This window comes from Diorhabda carinulata, chromosome 6, assembly GCF_026250575.1.
Source record: "Diorhabda carinulata isolate Delta chromosome 6, icDioCari1.1, whole genome shotgun sequence".
Taxonomy (NCBI): Eukaryota; Metazoa; Arthropoda; class Insecta; order Coleoptera; family Chrysomelidae; genus Diorhabda; species Diorhabda carinulata.
In genome coordinates, this window is record NC_079465.1 from 29,315,561 (window position 1) to 29,338,066 (window position 22,506).

The following is a 22,506-nucleotide window of genomic DNA, read 5'->3' on the forward strand; positions in this document are numbered from 1 at the left end:
CCGGGAATATCATTTGCATCCACCAGATCTAGGATATCATCGTCGCTTCAACCTTCGTCACTCCAAGAACCAGGTTCTGGTGGAACTAAAACCACGTCTACCGAATCTATATTATCCATATCGAGCCAGAGCTTATTTCGTTCAAATTTGGCGCCATTTTCATATTTTATAATCTGAGCTTCCTTTAAGAAATTAACCTTAACAGATGAAACATAACCCACAAATTGGGATAAAGCTACTTGTCGAAAGTCGAAAGTCGAAAGTCGAAAGTCGAAAGTCGAAAGTCGAAAGTCGAAAGTCGAAAGTCGAAAGTCGAAAGTCGAAAGTCGAAAGTCGAAAGTCGAAAGTCGAAAGTCGAAAGTCGAAAGTCGAAAGTCGAAAGTCGAAAGTCGAAAGTCGAAAGTCCAAAGTCCAAAGTCCAAAGTCGAAAGTCCAAAGTCCAAAGTCCAAAGTCGAAAGTCCGAAGTCGAAAGTCCAAAGTCCAAAGTCCAAAGTCCAAAGTCCAAAGTCCAAAGTCCAAAGTCCAAAGTCGAAAGTCCAAAGTCCAAAGTCCAAAGTCCAAAGTCCAAAGTCCAAAGTCCAAAGTCGAAAGTCGAAAGTCGAAAGTCGAAAGTCGAAAGTCGAAAGTCGAAAGTCGAAAGTCCAAAGTCCAAAGTCCAAAGTCCAAAGTCGAAAGTCGAAAGTCGAAAGTCGAAAGTCGAAAGTCGAAAGTCGAAAGTCGAAAGTCCAAAGTCCAAAGTCCAAAGTCCAAAGTCGAAAGTCGAAAGTCGAAAGTCCAAAGTCCAAAGTCCAAAGTCCAAAGTCGAAAGTCGAAAGTCGAAAGTCGAAAGTCGAAAGTCGAAAGTCGAAAGTCGAAAGTCGAAAGTCGAAAGTCGAAAGTCGAAAGGCAAAAGGCAAAAGTCAAAAGTCAAAAGAAATGAGTCACTCGGACGTTTGAATAAATTTCGCTGAGGATCCTGGTGTCCTAAATATAACATTGTATTGGATTATATATACTTGTAAAACTGTTATTGCGAATTTACTTGTTCAAAATACATGATTTTATGTACCAATGTGCAGAATCACGTAATTGCGGATTTATATTCAGAATAAACATACAGCGGTCAGTTTTGGTCTTTTTTTGTTTTTATTTATCGAGTTTATTCAAAAGAAAAAATGATACCGGGACGCAATAGGTTGAATGAGAAGTATTCGGAGACAGAAAAGGCGATATCCGACAAGACCGCACCGCGCGAAAAGAACTTTGGAAAAAATTAATGGATCAGAGTGGGAAGTACTGCCTTATTAACCTAGATATCTGCCATCAGATTTCCATCTATTCCGATAGCTACAAAATTTTTTTCTTTGTAACAAAAAATTCCTATTCTAGATTAAAAACCACTTGATTTTTATCGGTCTGGTATTGAAAATTCACACCCTAGATGGCAATTAATTATACTGATACTTACTTATCGTCAGTTACTTTCTTTTTATCTGTTCCCGACGCTTTTGATGATTTACCATCTTCATCTTTCTTTTTGCCACTATTTAAAGCTACTTTGGAACCGGCACCTTTTTTCTTTTTTCTATAAGAGAAAAGAATTCTCATATTATCAATTGAGAACTACGACTAGGTACTTATGGCGATTAGAACACTATTTTTAATGCCGCATGAAGATTTCTCAAAATTCCAAACGTTTGTCGGAATCATCTACTGAGAGAGTTGAACTTTGTATAGGTGCAGTTTTTATTTCTTTAAAAAAACTTGTTGGCTGCAAACGATTGACCACCATTTTGTTGTAACGCAATTTCTATTCTAGTTGCATGAGGGTTGTTTTCTAACGACTAGCTTTTCATCGACGCTTATTCCTGGTATTCCAGATTTGAAGCACATCTCATGCTTCCCGTTTCATAAAAATTCCGCCCTTACTGTACATCTGGCAATTGGAGGTCTTTCAAAATGTGTTTCGTAAGCATAAAGCCCATGCATCCTCATGACTTCCAAGTCTATCATGATTGATATGACGCTGAATGTAAAACTGACACTGACCAATAGTCGTTTCAAAAAATTGATAAAAACAGATATTCTTTCTAGGTAATTTGTATAATCGAGAATTTTTTTTCCTAAATTCAAAATTCAAACGTTTTATGAATTTGTGAATTGTGAACGGATAGATAGTTTTACAAGGGTTGTTCTAATCGGATGTGGCTTTATTGTTTTTCAAAATATTCTCCATTAAGATCAATACAATTTTGCATCGATTGAGGTACCTTCAAAATATTTGAAGGCATCGACCGCTACTTCAGGTGTAGACGTAGACCTCGCCATTAATTTTTGATCTTCAGAAATAAGACGAAATTCCTGGGGTACCAAACAAGAACTGTACCCATAAATTCGTTGTTTTGACTGTTCAAAAAAGTTGTTTGAACTGATGGTGGAGACTGATTCGTCTTCTGCTATTAGTTTCCCTGATTTTTTTGACACACATCTGGTTAACAAAATCTGTTGTACCATTCAGATTTGACCGTTCTATGTTGCTTCAATGGAACGGTGGTTATACCGAAAAAACTGGCGACCATTGCTTCAAAGTTCATCGCACGAAAATATTCGAGTTTCAATTCCATTTTTTGACCAAGATGAATGTGTCAAGTATTTGTAAACAACCGAAATTAGACTGGTATGACCATATAATCTGAGCACGATCACAATGACACACATGTCAAACTTTATGACGGCAATGTCAGATTTGACATATTCACATCAGTGTTGCCATAACTAAAAATTGAAATAACAACCCTCGTAGATAAGTTTTGGTTTCTGGAGAGAAGAAATTGAAGAATCAAGATACTAAGTGTTCTACAAGAAATTTGCAAAGTAAATAAGTGACCGAAAGGATAAATAAATGGATATTTACTCTTTTTCTGGAGACGATATAACCGGTACTATAATCTCCGGTTTGATAGATTCTTCAGCGTGTACAGTAATCGGTGGTAGATCTTCATCTGATAATATCATTGATGTTTCAACTTGTACGGGTGTTTTATTGACGACAAAAAAACTGTACGTATTCGTGTCTCCCAATTTAGCTGGTCCCATATCAATAAAAGCGTCTTTGGGGTTATGAAGCTGCAAATCAATTTTCACCCCGTTTCCGCTTATTTTGATAAAACGTTTCACACATTTCAACACCATTGGTACATTGAAATCGTATAGTCCTTCTCTTCTGGGATGGAAGTAAATTGGTAATCGTTTTACGCAGTTAGGGCCGACGTTTACACTTGTAAAGTCGACAGTTAAATTGTCATTTTCTAATAGATGGTTTTCTATTCTGAAAAACGTTATAATTTCAACTAGTAACAATAAAATATAATTAGAATTTAATACTTATAGAGCTGTGGTAGTTAGTTTTTTCAATAATTGATTTCTCTCAATATACTTTAATTTTTTTTAGCAAACGACTAAATATAACAAAAAGAGAAAATTTAAATGAAATGGTAACATGTAGAACTAAATTTTATCAGCCGATTTCTTGTTCCGGCGTTTGGTGATTGTGTACAGTCCACCAGGTTCATATTTGACGACAGTGAAACAAGGCAAGTGACTTTTGACCCTTGAGACATCGGAATTTGATAGGAGAAGAAAACTTAACTCTAACTGTAATCTAACCTAACCTAAATTAACCTAACCTAACTTAAGTGAACCTATTTTCATCTAACAACATATACTAGAGACAGCCTCAGCCCGATCTTGTTCAGCATCATAATGAGTGAGATTATAACCGAGGTAAAGACGAAGACGAAGACGAAGACGAAGACGAAGACGAAGACGAAGACGAAGACGAAGACGAAGACGAAGACGAAGACGAAGACGAAGACGAAGACGAAGACGAAGACGAAGACGAAGACGAAGACGAAGACGAAGACGAAGACGAAGACGAAGACGAAGACGAAGACGAAGACGAAGACGAAGACGAAGACGAAGACGAAGACGAAGACGTAGACGAAGACGAAGACGAAGACGAAGACGAAGACGAAGACGAAGACGAAGACGAAAACGAAGACGAAGACGACGACGAAGACGAAGACGACGACGAAGACGAAGACGAAGACGAAGTTAAGTTATCTAACAGAATAGAAGTAGTTAATCCTGTGATAGACTGAAAATTGAATGAGGAATCTTATAGTAAGCGATCTGAATAATGTGGAAAAGCAATAAAGTGCGAAATTTATAAAACCAAACCCGCTTCGTTGAATGAAAAACGACGAATAGTCCACGAATGCAGTTTAATAACCTTTGAAATGCCTAGAAAAGTTTAACGTAGTTCCCAATCTGGAATGAGTGATTCATTTTGTGAAAGGAAATATTAGATGATTGTATCTATTTAAGAAAATTATTCCGGTATACATACTTACTTTACAGGTTGCGGTTCACGATTTTTAACTTCCAAATTGACTGAATAGTACTTTCTCATACCCGGTTGTATAACGCAATTACCAAAATTGTAAGTCGAGAATGAGAAATTACACATCGAATATTCCGCTGATATGTTCAACTTTATATTATAAGTAGGTCCGTATGGTATCTGGAAAAAGCGGTTGTAAGAGCTCTGTTACGAACAAGTTCGAGAAATCGGTCCTTAGGTCTCGGACCTGTCCAGTTAAAATGGAATTCAACAATTCGGCGAAATCACATACAATTACATTTTATTAATTGCGGACGCGTCTTCGAGGTTTCCTTTTAGAATATTTTATTATAGCAGACGGTTTATTTACAGTATTACTTTTAAATAATTTCTAGTAAAGAGCACATTTTACTGACACTACTGGTAATATTGTAATGAAATTTTATAACAACATGTTTTGGAAGCTAATGAACCCCATGAATCTCATAAAAGGCGCTACATACCCGATTCGTATCAAGTAGGATTGAACAGTATTCTTTAAGCTTAGATTTAATAATAAAAATCTTTCAAGAGACTTCTTCCGAGACCTACGAGTTGAGAAGTTGACTTCTGGTGTACTGCAAAGTACTGCCAAAGTGCCAGTCACCAGTTTCACTCAAAAAAACTCACCGCCTCGCCGAGATTCATCGTTCGGGAACTACGAGTTTCAATGTTCACTTCTGGTATGATGCAGAGCGCTGTCACAATGCTGTCAAATGTCATCAGTCTCATTGCAAAAACTCATCGCCTAACCTAACCTATTTTGACCTAACCTAACCTAGATAATTTGTTCACAGAGTAGGATTCTGTCAGGTAATTAATGAAAGAGCAACATTAGATAGTATACAAAGTAAACAAAAACAAAAAAGTGATAATTAAGGTCCTATTTTCCGAAGAAATACCTAAGAAAAGAGAATTCAAAATATTTCGTGTTATGCTAATAAATACTCACTACAATTTTCAGGGGGTAATTATTGAGAGTGTATTTTTTGAAGGTTTCTATTACAAGTTCTCGTTCAACTACGGCTCCAGCACTAATGAATTCCTTGGATTTTTTCGGAGTGATATTTATCAAATGTGCAATGTTGACTTTGTTGAAAACCCAGTTGTAGAAAAATCCAGTTACTCCCGTGTTCGTGAAAGTGATCATTAGAAGATGTCTGCTTTTGATTCCAATCTAAATTAGAAACAAAAAGTAGCTGTTGGTAAAATGTTTTAAACTTTTAGTTTAACCAATCTCGAAGGTTTTTCAACTACGAAAATCTTTTTCTACCCAGGCCGCGTTTGCCCATATGGGTGTGTGAAAAAACAAAGCATGTGCTACTGGGCTCATTGAAACCTTCTAGAATCAGATTGGTGTGCAATTTACTCAGTTGGTTCTTCCAGGAAAATGAAACGACTAGAAGAGTTGGACTCGCGGGACAGCAAGACTGCAAACACCATAAGAGTATCGATGTCCCTTCTGATCAAACGGAACACTTCATCTCAATCAGGGGCTATTAGCAGTGACCAGCCCGATCTTCCAATTTATCCTCTGATTTTTTTTCTTATAGGGTTTTTAGTGATACTTCAAGATCCATAGTGCAAAATCCATTGATAAATTGATACCTGTTATACTGAAAAAAGTACCGACACACATCAGAAAACCAACGTATCGAGAATTGGGGACGTTACCTTCATGATGTGGAACAAAACCTCATAAAATATATTTTCACAAACCTTTCCCATATCGATAATATTATCAATATTAGGATCCATAGTAACATGGTCTCCGTTTTGATTGACATATTGAATTTTGCACTCGATTTGGAAACATTTCGTCGTAATATTCAATGTCAAAGGATTCGCCATCTTTTCAACAGAGCATTGCGCCGAAAAATTAGCTTCTCCTACCATTTCAGCATTGTAAATAATTCTACAAAAAAATACATTATAAATTTCATCAATATATTTTTTAATTACTTTATAATGGTATTGAGATTAGATACTGTGCAGAGATTAGAAATGCGAAGTCTGGCTATTAAATAACGAGCCTTTCCATACGTTTTTTTCCATTGATCGAAGGAGTGCTGGAAGTCTTCTTCGGCGAGTGCCTTTAGGAGCCGTTTTTTGCTTTGCCGCTTCCATCGATTCAAACGGGGTTCCTTTCAAAGCAGATCTTTTTCTAGCCTTTCAAAAAAATCTGAGCAGACCCGTTGATGCAAGAGTTTTTGGTCAGGAGTCAGATTTTTTGGTACCAACTTCCCACAGACTTTTGTCATATATAATACCTCGTGTAAAATTTTCACAGCCTCAGCCATTGCTCATTCGACGATCTGCACGCACAATTTGGTTGATTTTGGTCACTGTTTCCGGAGTTGAAACAGTCACAGGGCGACCTGGGCGCTGGTCATCTTCAGTGTTCTCTCGGCCCTCACTCAAAAACACGCGCACGAGATAGAGAATTGTCCCCATAGGCCTCTTGCAATAATTTATAGCACTAAGACGGAATTTTTTTCTATTTAACGAGAATTTGAGATTGTTCCAGTTTTTTGCACGAGAAAAAAAACACGTGACAAGTGACAAGTGACAGAAACAGCGTCGTGAAGATGTTTTCATTGAGTGTTTGGCAATGTTTCATCAAAACAATCCGAAAAATGATTTTTTCTATTTAACGAGAATTTGAGATTGATTTGCGATTGTTTTTCGCACGAGAAAAAAAACACGTGACAAGTGACAAGTGACAGAAACAATGGAACAGAAACTGCGTCACGAAAAGGGAGAACCGGCTCCAAAGAGCTCCAAAAGACCGTTTCATCTGTAGGCAATGTCATGGCGTCGGATTTTTGGAATGCGCGTGGGATAATTTTCAATGAATATCTTGAAAAAGGAAAAAGCAATTTTCAAAGGGTTGAAAGACTTGAAGCTTCGCTGAAAACAGCGTACAGACTGAGGTTGGAAACTTGTCAGACAACCCTTGTACTTTCTGCTTTCTGAATTAAACGCTGTCTTCATCAAGCAGTGAAACGTGATATCAAGTGGCTGGATTTCATCTAGGATATGGAGAGGGATGGACACGAGAATAAAATCATTGGATAAGATTATAAAAAAGAGTGTCTGGACCTGTTTTCTGGAGTTGCGTTAGCACAATTGTGATATTTCTGTCTCTTTCTCAGCTCGTAGCGAACCCAACTTGTTTTGCACTTTTCTCGACTGAAATTTTTCCAGGCTTTTGAGCTGTGGACATTCCTATTTTATCAATATTTGTTGTGCATTGGAGTTATACATTTTTTGAACTTGTTCTTGGCCAAAATGACGAATTTTTCCCTACTAAAAACTGTTGTTCCTACTGGTACTTATTCCGGCTTATGGAGAGTAATTGAGTGGTTTATTTTCATAAATCCCCGCAACCAATCATCACCAGCACTCTTTTAAAATGACAAAAAACTTAGTTTCTACAGCATATTACTAAGCATTGAAAAAAATACTGGTTTGTGACTGGTTTTGTTTTAGTCGCTATTGCAGGGTACTTCTGAAAATGTTGAAAGCTTTCGAAAAATTTCCGAGACTCCCATCGATTTTAATCGCAGTTACGGTAATTTTTTTCATCTCTCTTGGAGGTTCTTGCCATTTGAAAACCATTAACTATTTGAATGTAACCTTAAACATGTTACAAATAGTCTTTCAGTTATTTTTCAATAAAAAATTGATGTTTTCGATACGAATTGAGTAATGGGGACCGGATCTCATTACCCCATACATGGTCCATTGTGAATGATCTGAGAAATTAAAAATTCTGACTATTCCTTCCTTATTTATCTTTGAATTCGTTTGCCTAATTCGTAAGCGCGATTCTCCAATTTCAGAAAGGTCTTAGCACGGCTATCCACTTAGGAACGCGGACACGTTCAGAATTAGTTGAAAGCTCAATAGTTTACAATGAAAAAAATGCACAATCACTTGCCAATTACTATTCACAGTTCTATTCTCCGAAGTCTGTTAATAACAATAACAACAAGAATGAACGAAACACAGTATAAAAATATCAATGTCAATGAAAACGTTAAAGAATTCAAGAAATCAGCGATCTTATCTTTTGGTTAACTATTCAAGAAAAATTATATCGTTATATTTGGTGTCCCCCGTGCGCCCTTAACAGAATAGTTAAGTACATATACTTACTGTAATTCAACGTGAGAATTAGGAGGTAATGATCCATTCATAGGTGACACTTTGAGTTTCTGAAGGTGATCCAAAGATAACAATGAATTTTTGAATATTTTAAACCCAAATGGTCGATTCTCGTCATTTATCAAAATCATTTTTTCTTGTCTAGGTAATGATAACAATGTTGGTTTAATGTACAGGTGAGGTTGTTTCAGATAAACCTGGTGAAATAAAATTTTGTAAGCTATATGTAGATATTTTGGAATGTTGATGATTTCTATGGATTCTCTAATTGTAATTCACTCTTTGTAGATAAGATTTAAAAGTGGTGATTTTGGCTTGGAAGACGATGAACGTCCTGGGCAGCCAAAAAAGTTTGAAGATGAAGAACTGGAAGCTTTACTCGATGAAGACTGTTACCAAACACAAGAAGATCTCGCAGAATCTTTGGGTGTATCAAGCAGCCATTGCATGTCCGAAATGCCGCTGGAACGCCACAGAAGGAAGTCATTTTTGTATCGGATTATTACTGGTGATGAAAAATGGATCCATTACGACAACCTTAAGCGCAAAATATCATATGTGAAATCCGGCCAACCAGCCAATTCAACGGCAAAGCTGGTTCAAAGGTAATGCTCCCTATTTGGTGGGATCATAAGGGTGTGCTGTATTTTGAGCTGCTGAATCCGGGTGAAACCATCAATGTAGAACGCTACCGAACACCATTAATCCGTTTGAAGAGAGTAGTAGATGAAAAACGCCTTGAATATGCAACCAGACACGAAGTAATAATTTTCCATCATGACAACTCTCGGCCCCACGTTGCTATTCCGAACTATTTGGAAAACAGTGGATGGGAAGTTTTACCTCACCAGCCTTATAGCCCCTTCTGACTACCATTTGTTCCGGTCGATGCAAAACGCTTTCCAGTGAGGGAAACGGTTTACACCAGAGCAAGATATCAAAAATTGGCTTGAATCATTCTTGGCTGCCAAGTTGGAGCAGTTCTTTTGAGATGGGATCCACAAATTGCCAGAAAGATGGGGAAAGTACATAGCTTCAAATGGGCAATACTTTGAATGATACTATTTGAAAAAAAAACCGCACGAATTAAGTTATAAACTACTATTAATTTTTCCATGGAAACTTAACCCACTATTTCAAAAATTTCCTCCTTGTGTCCGAACAAAATTATGTATCAACCAAAACGCAAAATATCGCAAAAAACATTCAAAGACTAGAAGGATAGTTAAAGCAAATCGTTGGGGTAACTTGGGGGTTATATAGTTTTTCGTTATTGAATGGGGGTATACATTTACAAATTGCTAAATTCTAACTCTACAGATAGATTGCGATGTATATTTAATAAGGAGTGTGGAAATATAATGTCTTATCTGTTTCAGGAATGTTTCTTGTTAAATGAAACACCATATGGCGGGAAATATTAGAATCAAGCGTCTTACCAATTAATAAAGGAAAATTCCAAGCTTTTGACTAGACTTTTGTCCACTTAAGTCTGTCATATTTTCCTCTGTGCGGCTTTTCGACGGTTTTAAAATGGATATTTCGTAACTTGAATGGATTTTTTACTCACCTTTGGATTTGTGCAGAAACCGGCAATTATAAATCTAGTTTCGGTCTGTTTCTCTTGTGTGGTAAATAAATACTCTGTTTCAAAAGTACCTATCTGTTGTGGCGTGAAACATACGATCAATTCATACTTCATATGTTTTTCAACAACTGCAGATGGAGTTATGCAATGGAAATACGATAACGAATTCTCTTCCTTTAGTTGTTCCATCTTGAAATTCAAACATTTATCGCTACTGTTAACTAAAGTGAATGCTCTGTAAAAATATTCAAATTTAGGGGATAAATCGATTGGTTTGATGTATTTTCGACGTTTCTACTCACACCCTTATTATTTTAAAATCGAAAATTGGTCTATCTACAAATATGTTAGGATACATGTACACAATACACAAGAAACTCGAAATCTCAAAGCAAAAATACTATTTCCATTTAGGAAAAACACAACAGAAGAAATCCCGAATATGGATCACCATATTACAGATGAAAAATCTGCAGGAAATTTATAATAATACAGTATTCAACATTTGAACAGCTGCTAAAGAAATTTTAGGTATCAAAGGTAATTCATAAAGTGATAAATTTTGGTGGAATGCCGAAACGTAAAAAAAATTGTTGACGAGAAGAAACGAGAGCAAGTTTATTGAAAATAAAAAAGAGAAACTTGAGGACAGAAAAGTCAAGAAATAGAGGCATACATTGGAAGGCGAAAGTGTTGGTACATTTTTGACCAGGGATAGACCTGAACACAGTCAGACATAAATTTGAAGGAATTTGAACAAATTAAATCTTCTTGTCATCAGCTTGTGATTTAACAAAATACATAAATGGTGAAAATATACCCGAAGACTGAAAAACAGCTTACATTACATCTATACATAAAAAGGGCAACAAACTAAAATGCAACCATTATCGTGGGATATCCTACACCATCTTGAGCCATAGACAAACAGTAAAAGTTCTGATAATCCGCGAAATTGAATGGCGCAGCTATCGCGGATAAGCGATTTCGCAAATAATCCACTTTGGAATATGGCAACACTGATGTGATTATGTCAAATCTGACATTGCCGTCATAAAGTTTGACATGTGTGTCATTGTGAACGTGCTCAGAATATATTGTCATATGTCAATGTAATTTGGGTTCGTTACAGGCGACGAATCATAGACCCGAAGCTAAACAACAATCGACTATGTGTGTCGTTCAAGACGAGCCAGTTTGACCTTTTTAATGGTGAACGTACTCAGAGGTTTGGCCATACTTGGGCATTACTTCTAGACGCATATATTCAATATTGCATAAACATTTAGTTAGATTAGCGTAGAACGGTCGATTCTAAATGGTAAACTAGCATTTATTTGCCAGATATGTTTGAAAAAATCATGGAAACCAAACGCAGAAGACGAATCATTCCCCACCAAGACAATGCGACCTCTCACACATCATTTCAAACAAAAACGTTTTTGAATAGTCAAAACATCGAATTTATGGGTCTTGTTTGGCACCCAATTATTTCTTATTCCCGTAGATCAAAAATAATTTGCGAGATCAACGTTTTTCCACACGCGAAGAAGCAGTCGATGCGTTTAAAACCACATGCTTTGGAAGTAGATCGGAAAGGAAAATATGCTTCAAGAATTAGTGTATTTAAACCCGGAAAAAGATGAAACTTACTTAGTCACAGCTTCGCCGACTCCAATAGCATGTATTTCCACAACTTTTAAATTAGCTGCATCGTTATTTGAACACTTGATCACGGCTCTCTTTTCCATATAATCAGAATCTTCTAGTTCGAAGTAATAATCTGGATCTAAGCTTTGAGCCGTTATATCTATCTCGATATTTCTCAAATCCGGTTTCAACGATTTAATATTCGACTTGAGTCTTAGGTAATACTGGCAAGCGATATTAGGAACAAAAGCAAGTTTAACTGGAGCTACTTCGTTCGGAGCTATGACTACGGTTTCTGGTATTATTTTAATTGGGTAATCACTTCTATTGAAGAGACAGGATTTTTGATGTACTGTGTGTGAATTATTTCTACTTCTCTCATCTGCATAGAAAAATTATATTATTTACTCAATGTTAAATATATAGAGTGTATAAGTATAAGTTTTTCATGAACAGGAAGTTCTCGATTATTACTCCACGATTTTTCCTCCAAAAAATGTTTAGAATCAAATTATCTATGGTATATAAAGAAAATTTCTCAAATCTACTGACAGGGTCTCAGAAGTTACAGTTAACGAGAAAAAGGACACATATACAAGTCTTACATTTCACCATGTGCAATGATCTCATCACCATAAAGTCCTGGTCTGATGCGAACGAACTCTGTTTAAACTTTAGTTGAGTTTTACAACCTCTAAAACTCAATAAGTTTCTTGGTCACATATTGATGGTGTCCTTTAAAGGTCTGTACACTTGAGCTCTAAGTTCCAATATCATAGAATCCATTGGATCTAATCTTTGAGGTGGTTCCAGCGCTGCTCTTCTTGAGGTTGTTCTTCTTGCAACGCTGGCTACTTCTGGAACGGCAATTGAACTGAACCATGACTATCAGGAGTACGGTGTCGGTGCAGCCCCATTGCCGCATCTAGTTTCATCATCTAAAGAGGCAAACGAAGACAAACAAGACCTCTCTGCACAAGACACATGAAACTCTGTATTCCTTTATCCTCATCGCCAATTTGGTATAGCAAACTGATTGGAAAAGACACTAGTTATGTAAACGGCTTGTATTTTTGAAACTAGTTTTCGAAAACTGCGGCAGTTGTATCGCAGAGCTGGAATCCGAAATATTCTTGGCTGCTAAAAGCAGACATTCCGGTATCCATTCCTCTTTTAACTCCTCCTGTAGAATAGCTGCTCTTTTTCCTTTATCAAGGAGCTTTCGTGTAACATTTTGTTGTACCTTCCACCCATCCTTCACTGGATGTATCATAGGCAACTTGCCTTTTGTCCAAACGACGTAGAGTACAAAGTTGTAGTGGAAAAATCAATCTCATCATCAGTTTCCTGGAACAGTCTCCGTGAAAGTGACAATATGGTTGGCACTTTTTGTTTTGCATAAATTTCATAAAGATTGCGGCGAATTCAGTATTTTTGAAAGAAATCAATGTACTTTGGTACACCATTGTCTTTTCCGTGATTAATTATTCACAATTTTTCAAACTGTATTTTCTCAGAGATGCTCGTTAACGCCGAAGTCGCTATACTAACTTTAAGTGAACATTTTTAACTATAATTTTTGCTTCGAAGACAAACATTGGCCATGTAAGCACTATTTCAAGGCTCGAAATGAACCGACACAGACAAAGCCGTTGGAACCATACATAATCCAAGCTCTGAAGCTACATTTGCGATTTTGTGTACCAAAAGGTCCCACCTTTCCGGTTAAGGCCCAATATCTATAATATTAGATGAATGTTTGATGAATATTAATCATTATTTTGTGAGGCTAGATGTTCAAACGAATTGTGTGATATGTTATTTTCATAAAAATTTCACTTACTGGAGTTTGATTCATCTGGTTTCGGAATCAGAAACGATTGGCTTTTCGGTAGGACATCAACACATAATAATTTCCATTCTATATATAAAGGAATTATACCAGTATTTTTAATATCAAAAGAAAAGGTGCTTTTCTGAAAAAATAAGACGAAATAAATTATATTTTGCGTGTACTGAACACAAGGCTGAGTTCCCTTTTAGTCTCTGAAGACGATAACTTGGTTATCGAAACGCGCACGGCCAACTACCAACGTTCTAGTCAACGTTGGCGCCAACTGGCACCAACACCACAAATCTCGATCCACACATTGGCCCCAATGTCCGGTGCCGGCCTTATAATAGTGTAAACAGTGTGGAGTTCTGTTGTTTTTGATTTAGATTTAGATTTAGATTTTGCTTTTGATGATGATAAACGAAAATTTGAGAAAACTTGGACAATCTAACGGTAAAGAAGTCTTTGCCAGCTATATTATTAGCGGTTTCTTATTGGCAACGTGGCTTATGTATTCATCGTATCTTTTAAAAAGAATTTTGTATAATACATCTAACATTGACATAAACATTGAATCATCATTTTCAAACGTCATTTCTAACATTTCTATTCCACGTATTTATACACCTTTGCCATATATAAAATCAGTTACTCCTAAACTTTCTGGAATATTTAAACAACTCAATATTAATATAGTATACAGTCAAACACTTACTATTGAGTAAATTTTGTTTTTTTAATTTTATATTTTCAAATAAACCCTCTAGTGGTGGACGTAAAAATCTGGAAGTTATTTCCATGTGTTTCTCGGGGCTACTTTCATTCATAATTTTTTCCCCGAGGCTCCGATCTTGAGATATGATCGACGAAACAGGTCCTCGACATTTAGAATTTCTCCTCCCTGAATTGAACCGGTAGTTTCCACATAGAAATGATTTATGGCTGGATCAAGATAGTGCACCTCCACACCACGCGGTCTTGGTGCGCAACTACTTTAATAACGTCTTTCCAAATCTCCAAATCGGTGGATGGGATTCAGGATTTTCTTTAAAGTCCACGGTTCACAAAATAACAAATTTAATCCTTTTACTACTTGTTTTGATACAATGGATAGAGGGATGGAAAGAAGGAAGATGTCTTGGCTTACACAATGGAAAGTCCTTCACGTTAATACACGTCGCAAAGAATAGAGAAATAAAGGAAAATATTATCTCAAACATCCTTTAATGGATTGCAGTAGAAGAAGGAGATATTGCTAAGATTGAGGTCGGAATATTTTCAGACAATCTTCGTGTCTCAAATAGTCAATCGAAGTGTACGTTTCAAAGAGTATCTGGTTCTAGAATTGATAATCATCAACTTTATCTTATTGATGGAAAAAAGAGAACCATCAACTGCTTGGTTCCAAACGATTTAGATAATTTAGATAGAGGTATTGAAGTTAATGTTTCAAAAGGATAAATATTTTATAACTACATTTGGTTCATTCCAATTTCATACTCAAAAATAGTAGATAATTATGTCATTACAATTTTTCATATGAAAAATATGGATTTTTTTATGTTTATTGATGTTTTTTTGATAGGTGTGAAAATACTTTTCACGTACAATGTGTGGGACTCGCTTAGTAGGGCGCCCCACTCACTAAAACAAAACCTCTTTCTGCTTCCACCTGATTGAATGTTTGGGAGCATTACTTCAGAAGTTTGTGCTGTCCAATATATTACTGTTGAGTTTTCCATATTGAAAGTCAGTTCTCTTTATTCTAAGGATATCTTCTATCATCGTGGTGGTCCAATTTTTGTTAGAAACCAGAAGGGTCGGTACAAGGTTTCCAGCAGTGATGATGGTGTCCATGTCTCTCTGGCATATTTCCCTTGGTGTATTCCATGGAAGGGGGTATGACCGGCGTCGTCGTCGTCGACAGATAAGCTCTGAAACATTTTTGTCCAGAGACGTCGTGTTTTCTGCTGCTTGAATTAGTGCTCTCGTCCAGTTGTTTGTGTTTCCCATCGCTGTTGCCATTTAAGCATGAGGGTATTTCGAGCCGTAGTGTTGTCGGTTCCTAGTGCGTTTCATGTCGTTCTGTGACGAGTACTCCTACTAAGACAGAGGAAATAGTCCGGTATGCACTGTACACTCGAATTGCTCTATCTGCATTTATTTTGCAGTTTTTTTGGGTTCCTGCCACTTCCATGGTTTCTCTCCAGACTGGAGCTGCGTAGACAACGGTTGTCTCTTCTTCTGCTCGCCTTTGGTAGTGTTACATTTGGCATCAGTCTTGATAACGCACCAATAAGCTTTGATTGACATCTTCTCGATGGTTTTTATAACATGATGTGAGGGTGTTGAGTAATGTGGGTAATTTTAGTTCCATATTTACTTACATCTTTAACGAATGTATCAGGAAAAATCACTTCTGACGTTCTACATTTGTAGGTTGCGAAATCCGTTGTGAATAGTACATTGAAATTCACCATTTCCCAATCTTCACTATTCACTAATATTGGAGGTTCTTTATTATCTATTTCCAATTGTGTCTTTACATCTTTTTCGGTAGGATTTTGGCTGTAAACGGAATAAGAATTATACTTACAAGTTATACGGGGTGTTCCGGGATTTGATGCAATTAGGTCTAATCGCAGCTTACGGAAAACAGGTTTGTGTACACGAATTAAGTAAATTAGTGCCCGTTATTTCTAATAAAATGATATTTTAGAAAGTGTTTTATCTAAAAAAAGGTCAGCAACGAACTATTCCAACACGAGCTTTAGAGCAAAATGGTTTAGATGCAGTTAATGATTTTTAATAACCTACCAACGACATGTTACATGAAACGAAGCTCAATTTTTTTTTGCTCTATTAGTAAAACTGATGATGCACCATTTTTAAGTTGAAAAATGGACGTTGAATGTCTTTTTAGAAGATGTGATCTGTATGAACACTTGACCAAGACTAATACGCTCTGTTATATCTTACCATAAGTTAACCATACGTTAGACTACCAGTAACAAGCAAATCGATGATTGGGATTTTACCCAACAAATTTAAAGAGGAAATTTCTGTATGGATATCGCGGAAAAATAAGAAGCAAATTGAAATAATTTTGACGTTTCTGGTGGATTAAAAGACTAAAAACTGAATCTCGCTTACCTGGTGTAACTTTCAATGGCAGATTCAACGCAATCATCGAAATATGTTTGTGTATTATCAGCGTCGTCGGATGGAACATTCTTTTTATCCGATGAAGATAGTAGTAAATATCTATTGTCCCAGCTAAGACCTGTATCGTTTGGTACCAAGAAAGTAATTGGAACGTAACTGAATTCTATTTGTTCCTAAAATTAGGTATATAAAATTTGCTCAAACTATAATAAATCGCAAAATGAATCGTTAACTTTTATTACGAGTGCCATTTGTGGCATTAAAGACTCATATAAGATATAGATATAAAAATAGAATAAGTAAGAATGAAATTTAAATGTTGGAATTTGATATTCAGCACAAATCATTATAAATGAGTTAAAAATAATTGTGGAAACTTTCCAAACTTTGAGACAATAGATTTTTTATAAAAAAACGAAAATACTTTATATGTAATTTGGTCCAACTTAAATGATGGGATAGTTATTATTTAAATTAATGGTCTCAATAATTAATAATTAACTAGCTTTTACCCGCGGTTACGCTCGCATCGAATCCATTAAATAAGTATCAGAAATCATATTAGAATCTGAGATATAGATCTTTGAATGTAGAAAAATTTGCCAAAAACCTACAAAAATCCATAACTCCATATTGAATGTCCGCGCCTAGCTCCTCTCCAACTCAACCGATTTAAGTGTTCCAAAACTCAAAAGAAAGAGGGTATTTCAGCGAGTGTTCTTAAACCAAAACGAACTCTGTAGCTATATTAGAACCTGAGATATAGATCTTTGAATTTAGAAAAATTGCCAAAAACCTACAAAAATCCATAACACCACATTGAATGTCCGCGCCTATAACTTCTCCAACTCAACCGATTTGAGTGTTGAAAAACTCAAAAGAAAGAGGATATTTCAGCGAGTGTTTTCAAATCAAAACGAAGTCTCTATCTTGAATAGAACCTGAGATATAGATCTTTGAATGTAGAAAAATTGCCAAAAACCTACAAAAATCCATAACACCACATTGAATGTCCGCGCCTATAACTTCTCCAACTCAACCGATTTGAGTGTTGAAAAACTCAAAAGAAAGAGGATATTTCAGCGAGTGTTATCAAATCAAAACGAAGTCTCTATCTTGAATAGAACCTGAGATATAGATCTTTGAATGTAGAAAAATTGCCAAAAACCTACAAAAATCCATAACACCACATTGAATGTCCGCGCCTAGAACTTCTCCAACTCAACCGATTTGAGTGTTGAAAAACTCAAAAGAAAGAGGATATTTCAGCGAGTGTTTTCAAATCAAAACGAAGTCTCTATCTTGAATAGAATCTGAGATATAGATCTTTGAATGTAGAAAAATTGCCAAAAACCTACAAAAATCCATAACACCACATTGAATGTCCGCGCCTATAACTTCTCCAACTCAACCGATTTGAGTGTTGAAAAACTCAAAAGAAAGAGGATATTTCAGCGAGTGTTTTCAAATCAAAACGAAGTCTCTATCTTGAATAGAACCTGAGATATAGATCTTTGAATGTAGAAAAATTGCCAAAAACCTACAAAAATCCATAACACCACATTGAATGTCCGCGCCTAGAACTTCTCCAACTCAACCGATTTGAGTGTTGAAAAACTCAAAAGAAAGAGGATATTTCAGCGAGTGTTTTCAAATCAAAACGAAGTCTCTATCTTGAATAGAACCTGAGATATAGATCTTTGAATGTAGAAAAATTGCCAAAAACCTACAAAAATCCATAACTCTACATTGAATGTCCGCGTCTAGCTCCTCTCCAACTCAACCGATTTGAGTATCCAAAAACTCAAAAGAAAGAGAGTATTTCAGCGAGTGTTCTTAAACTAAAACGAAGTCTCTATCTTGAATAGAACCTGAGATATTGAGGATAGAACGTGTGTATGTGAAAAACTCCCATAAGTAATGTACAGGGGAAAATCGCATTTGAGTATAACTTGAGAATGGTAAAAATTAGATGAATTCCGATGGTTGATGGCTGATCTGTGCATCAATACCTTTCATTGAAAAAAAAAATTTTACAAATCGGTTGAGTAGAACGCCAGAACGGACTCGGAATGGAAATCATCAATTTTTTTAATATATAAAATAATAAACTGATTTTCAACGTTGATTGTTGTTATTAATCGTGGTTTCCATTAGTCTGAACCGGATGGCGATACTACGTACGTAATTACTTTTCATCACCTATATATTTTTAATAATTTTTAATAATTATGCTACTTCTTATCATCGAGAATTGGGACTTTAATATTGATGATTTTGATTTTCTCGATACAAAATTTGTACAAAATCTAAATTTTCCTATTCCATCATAATAAATATTTATATAGAGGGAGTGGAGGGATAATAATGTCGCTTTCCAACATTCACTTGGTTAATTAGATAATAATATAAAAAGGGGGTCTATTGTGTCCCCCTTTTTTGCATTAATCCTACTCCTACTCCTTTTAATAATGCGGGATGGTTTCAATAGCGAACTTGATATTGAAATAAGAACAGAATTGATTCATAAAAACGTCCCAAACGTTCTAACTAAGTTTCTAAATACCAATTAATATTAAGGAATAAAACAGATATTCTCACATTTTTTATATCCAAGGGTGTTTTCGAAGATATCGTAGCAGAAATTTCCTTTTTGCTGAGTGGCTTCAAATGGCCAACATTCGGGACGAAAGCCAGATTTGGAATACCGTTACCGAATTCGAATTTATATGCGCACGTCGTCGAATTATTTCTGATGAAAAAATATTTTTTCTGAACGATTTTAAGTGGTCCGTATCCAAAATCCAAAGTAAATGCGATGTCATTTTTCTTCGATTTCCAACCAGATGGATTGTAAATGGGTAAACCGGTAATAGATACATCACCTCCGTAACATTGTCCATATAGTTCAATCTGAAATATACCATAAATGAAATGGGATAGTTATTTATACCATAAGGAAAGGTGCTAATACGAGGTATGGCTATTAAATAACGAGACTGGTTTCCAAAAAGGGTTCTTTGGTGAATGCCTTTGGGAACTCTGCCGTTTTTTGCTCAAATCGGATCCCTTTCAAAGCAGATCCTTTCTAACCTTTCAAGGAAATCTGAGCAGGACCGTTGACGCAAGAGCTTTTGGTCAGGAGTCAGATTTTTGGCACCCAAAACTTTTGTCATGTGTAAAATGTTTCTAACCGTTTAATTATCGGTGTTTACAGCCTTGAGAATCATCCAGATTCTCATTCGACGATCTGCATGCACAATTTGGTTGATTTTGGTCACTGTTTCCGGAGTTGAAATAGTCAGAGAGAGCGATATGGGCGCTGGTCATCTACAGTGATTACAGTTTATAGTACTCAGTTTTAATTTAAAGAGAAATTTGAGATTGATACGTTGCTTCTGTTTTTCGTCACGATAAAAAAACACGTTCCTTTCAAACTGCTACTGCACAAATACTATAATAGTGACGGAAACGTGTTTTGGGACGTGTATAGTCTAGGGGGCGCCCTCTAAGCTTGCAGACTCGTTATTTAATAGCCAGACCTCGTATTCCCTATTCGGAAAAGATTTTGCGCCTTAACTACAACGATTGCTGCAGCACAAGACTAGAAAATAATTCCAAATATCCTAAACTTCGAGACTAAATGTTCATAATCTATTTAATTTAATTGTTAGTTTGATGTAGTTGATGGAGTAAAATATAGAAAGTATTCCCTATGTTGATACGACAGACATCAAAAAGATTTATATAAAAAAAAACTAGCGAGAAGAAAAAGAACCAATGAACACAGAGGAAGATATAAACGAGAGCTGAGGAAAAACCAGAAAAAATATAGAAAACGCTACTGAAGTAACCAACAACAAAAACACTAATACAATTCCATGGTTCCGTCGAGAAATCAAAGCCAAATGTAAGCGTTACAAACAAAAGAAACTGATAACAGATACACACTAAATAGAAACGAGACTACCTTACATTTAGGCAGATAAAAAGCGAAAATTTTTGCATGACAACGCCCCAGTACACAAATCTCATGCTGCCATGCAAAAAATTCGTGATTTAGGGTTTGAATTACTAAAACACCCCCTTTATTCACCAGATTTGGCTCCGTTCGACTATAATCTCTTCAAAAAACTTCAAAACGTCGTAAATTTTCTTCTAACGAGAAGGTAATAAAAGCTGTGGAGGTTTGGTTTGCAGAGCAAGGAAAAACATTGTTTTTGAAAGGTCTAGAGACGTGGCCGAGGAGAATATGTTGAGTAATAAAATATTTTGACATTGAAATTTTGTTTGTTTCTATAGTAGGCTAAGAGTTTTTCAATATATCCTCGTATATAGACTATCTAACAGAACTAATCAAAGAGTAGGTAATACTGCAACATACTGCACACGCAGCAATATAATAGATGGTACTGAGTCGGTACCACTAGAAACACGGAAGAACAAAGGCAGTTCTCGAAGATTCGGCAGCTGTTCGCCACGTAGCCTAAAGAGAAGACAAGACCCGAAACAAATTGAGTGTCCGTAGTTTTATTAAATCCGTTAAAAGGTTTTTACGCCAGTGCGTCCTAAATTAAGTGAGAAAAACCCAGGAAATTGTGTTTAATCGTTGTTTTGCTTACTTATACGACTCCCTACCTGAAATTCTTCGTAAGGAACACCGGTAGCAAATACCCAAGTTACGCCAATCCAGTAGGAGTGAAACCTGCTCAACCGGTTCCAAAGGAGATAAACAAGAACCGGTAACTACTCGTACAAGGGAAGAAATCTGCTATGGATACACCATTGATCATTACAAAAATTATAACGAACAAAATTAATTCTATTCCATTGAAATCGAGCAGTAAGTACCCAGGAGGAGATACCCATACAATATGACAAACCAGCTTTTTCAACTAATAAAACCGTATGCATCACAACATCAGAAGAGCCCATCAGGTGCAAATTGGAACTACAAGGTAAAACGATACAACAGAGAATGGAATTGACATAACCATGGAGCTGGAGCAAAAACAAGAAACAAGGGGACGATTTTACAAAGCAACAGTCAGACTTGTGATAACCTTTACACCAAAAATTAACCAGAAGCATCCCGTGTTAGCCACAGAAATGGAAATTCTCTACTGGACCGTGGAAGAAGCGAAAACATCGGATAATCGTATGATGTAGATAACGGATAAATCTCCAACTGCAAAACGGAGTAGAGATTGACCACGGAAGAGGTGAAGTGGAAACCAAGAGCCAAGGTGAGGAGAAGTAACAGGCGATTAATCATTATTGTGAAAATCTTAACTTTTAAAAGGTATTTAGCAAATATTTTCATAAATTATAAATGGAAACTCACTTTTTTAGTTTCGAACGGATTATTCAAAATCAGTAACTCAATTTGTCCAAACGCCATAACACGTGTATTCGGTTTAAATGAAATCCCAAACTCAGCGCTTTCTTTAGGGACCAAATTAATGTTAATTGGTGCAGTAGTATTGTTCTGATCTACAATTAAACGAGTTTTATTGTAACAAATAATATTATCTCTATAACAACTCATAATATATTAAATGAAGAGAGTTATGATGACAATTACCCAAGTTATATGAAGAAAACTCTAGATTATTCTTAAATATAAAACGTAAAAAGATTGTAAACGACTTTTCAATTAATATTAGTTAGTTCGCTTG

The 22,506-nt window shown here is 36.0% G+C and overlaps 2 protein-coding genes across 2 annotated transcripts in view; one reads left to right on the forward strand and one right to left on the reverse strand.

The window, feature by feature from the left end:
* Nucleotides 1-22,506, forward strand: part of LOC130895473 (purine nucleoside phosphorylase-like) — a 320,652-nt gene that overhangs the window by 250,287 nt on the left and 47,859 nt on the right. The gene's annotated exons all lie outside the window — the stretch shown is intronic.
* LOC130895821 (hydrocephalus-inducing protein homolog) overlaps nucleotides 1-22,506 on the reverse strand; it is a 141,327-nt gene that overhangs the window by 18,315 nt on the left and 100,506 nt on the right. Inside the window, exons 50-62 of the mRNA XM_057803372.1 lie at nucleotides 22,173-22,321; nucleotides 19,430-19,741; nucleotides 16,817-17,001; nucleotides 16,051-16,231; nucleotides 13,673-13,805; nucleotides 11,833-12,211; nucleotides 10,162-10,414; nucleotides 8,583-8,788; nucleotides 6,141-6,336; nucleotides 5,374-5,598; nucleotides 4,393-4,562; nucleotides 2,895-3,308; nucleotides 1,449-1,565 (exon numbers count right to left, since the gene is read on the reverse strand). Coding sequence (XP_057659355.1) covers nucleotides 1,449-1,565; nucleotides 2,895-3,308; nucleotides 4,393-4,562; nucleotides 5,374-5,598; nucleotides 6,141-6,336; nucleotides 8,583-8,788; nucleotides 10,162-10,414; nucleotides 11,833-12,211; nucleotides 13,673-13,805; nucleotides 16,051-16,231; nucleotides 16,817-17,001; nucleotides 19,430-19,741; nucleotides 22,173-22,321 — 2,920 coding nt within the window. The remainder of the gene's footprint in view (nucleotides 1-1,448; nucleotides 1,566-2,894; nucleotides 3,309-4,392; nucleotides 4,563-5,373; nucleotides 5,599-6,140; nucleotides 6,337-8,582; nucleotides 8,789-10,161; nucleotides 10,415-11,832; nucleotides 12,212-13,672; nucleotides 13,806-16,050; nucleotides 16,232-16,816; nucleotides 17,002-19,429; nucleotides 19,742-22,172; nucleotides 22,322-22,506) is intronic.